The 306-nt window shown below is 65.7% G+C and overlaps 1 protein-coding gene across 1 annotated transcript in view; it reads right to left on the bottom strand.

Moving 5' to 3' along the window:
• Window positions 1–306, bottom strand: part of DCLK2 (doublecortin-like kinase 2) — a 141,318-nt gene that overhangs the window by 140,712 nt on the left and 300 nt on the right. Inside the window, exon 2 of the mRNA XM_014543855.1 lies at window positions 39–295. Coding sequence (XP_014399341.1) covers window positions 39–295 — 257 coding nt within the window. The remainder of the gene's footprint in view (window positions 1–38; window positions 296–306) is intronic.

Genomic DNA, 306 nt, shown 5'->3' with positions numbered 1-306 from the left:
CTGGGGCGCACCTGCTGCGCTGGGCCCTCCCCTCCTACCTTCCAGCAGCTCGTCCAGGCTGGTGACCTTCCTGCTGCCGTCGATGGTGTAGATGGTGCGGACGCCCTGGGGCAGGTTCACGTTGTCTGACAGGGAGCGGGTGAGCTCCATGAGCAGCGCGTCGAAGGACCGGAAGCGGTCGCTGGAGATGGCAAACACCAGGCCCTTGAAGTAGCGGTCCCCATTCCGGTAGAAGCGCGCCTTCTTGGCCTTCTTCTCGGAGCTCAGGGCCTGCAGGGTCCGCGTGCGGTAGAAGCTGCAGTGGGC

Source organism: Myotis brandtii, unplaced genomic scaffold (assembly GCF_000412655.1).
Source record: "Myotis brandtii unplaced genomic scaffold, ASM41265v1 scaffold34, whole genome shotgun sequence".
NCBI classification, from domain to species: domain Eukaryota; kingdom Metazoa; phylum Chordata; class Mammalia; order Chiroptera; family Vespertilionidae; genus Myotis; species Myotis brandtii.
The sequence above is the reverse complement of the archived record's forward strand: the minus strand, read 5'-3'. Positions and strand labels throughout refer to the sequence as shown.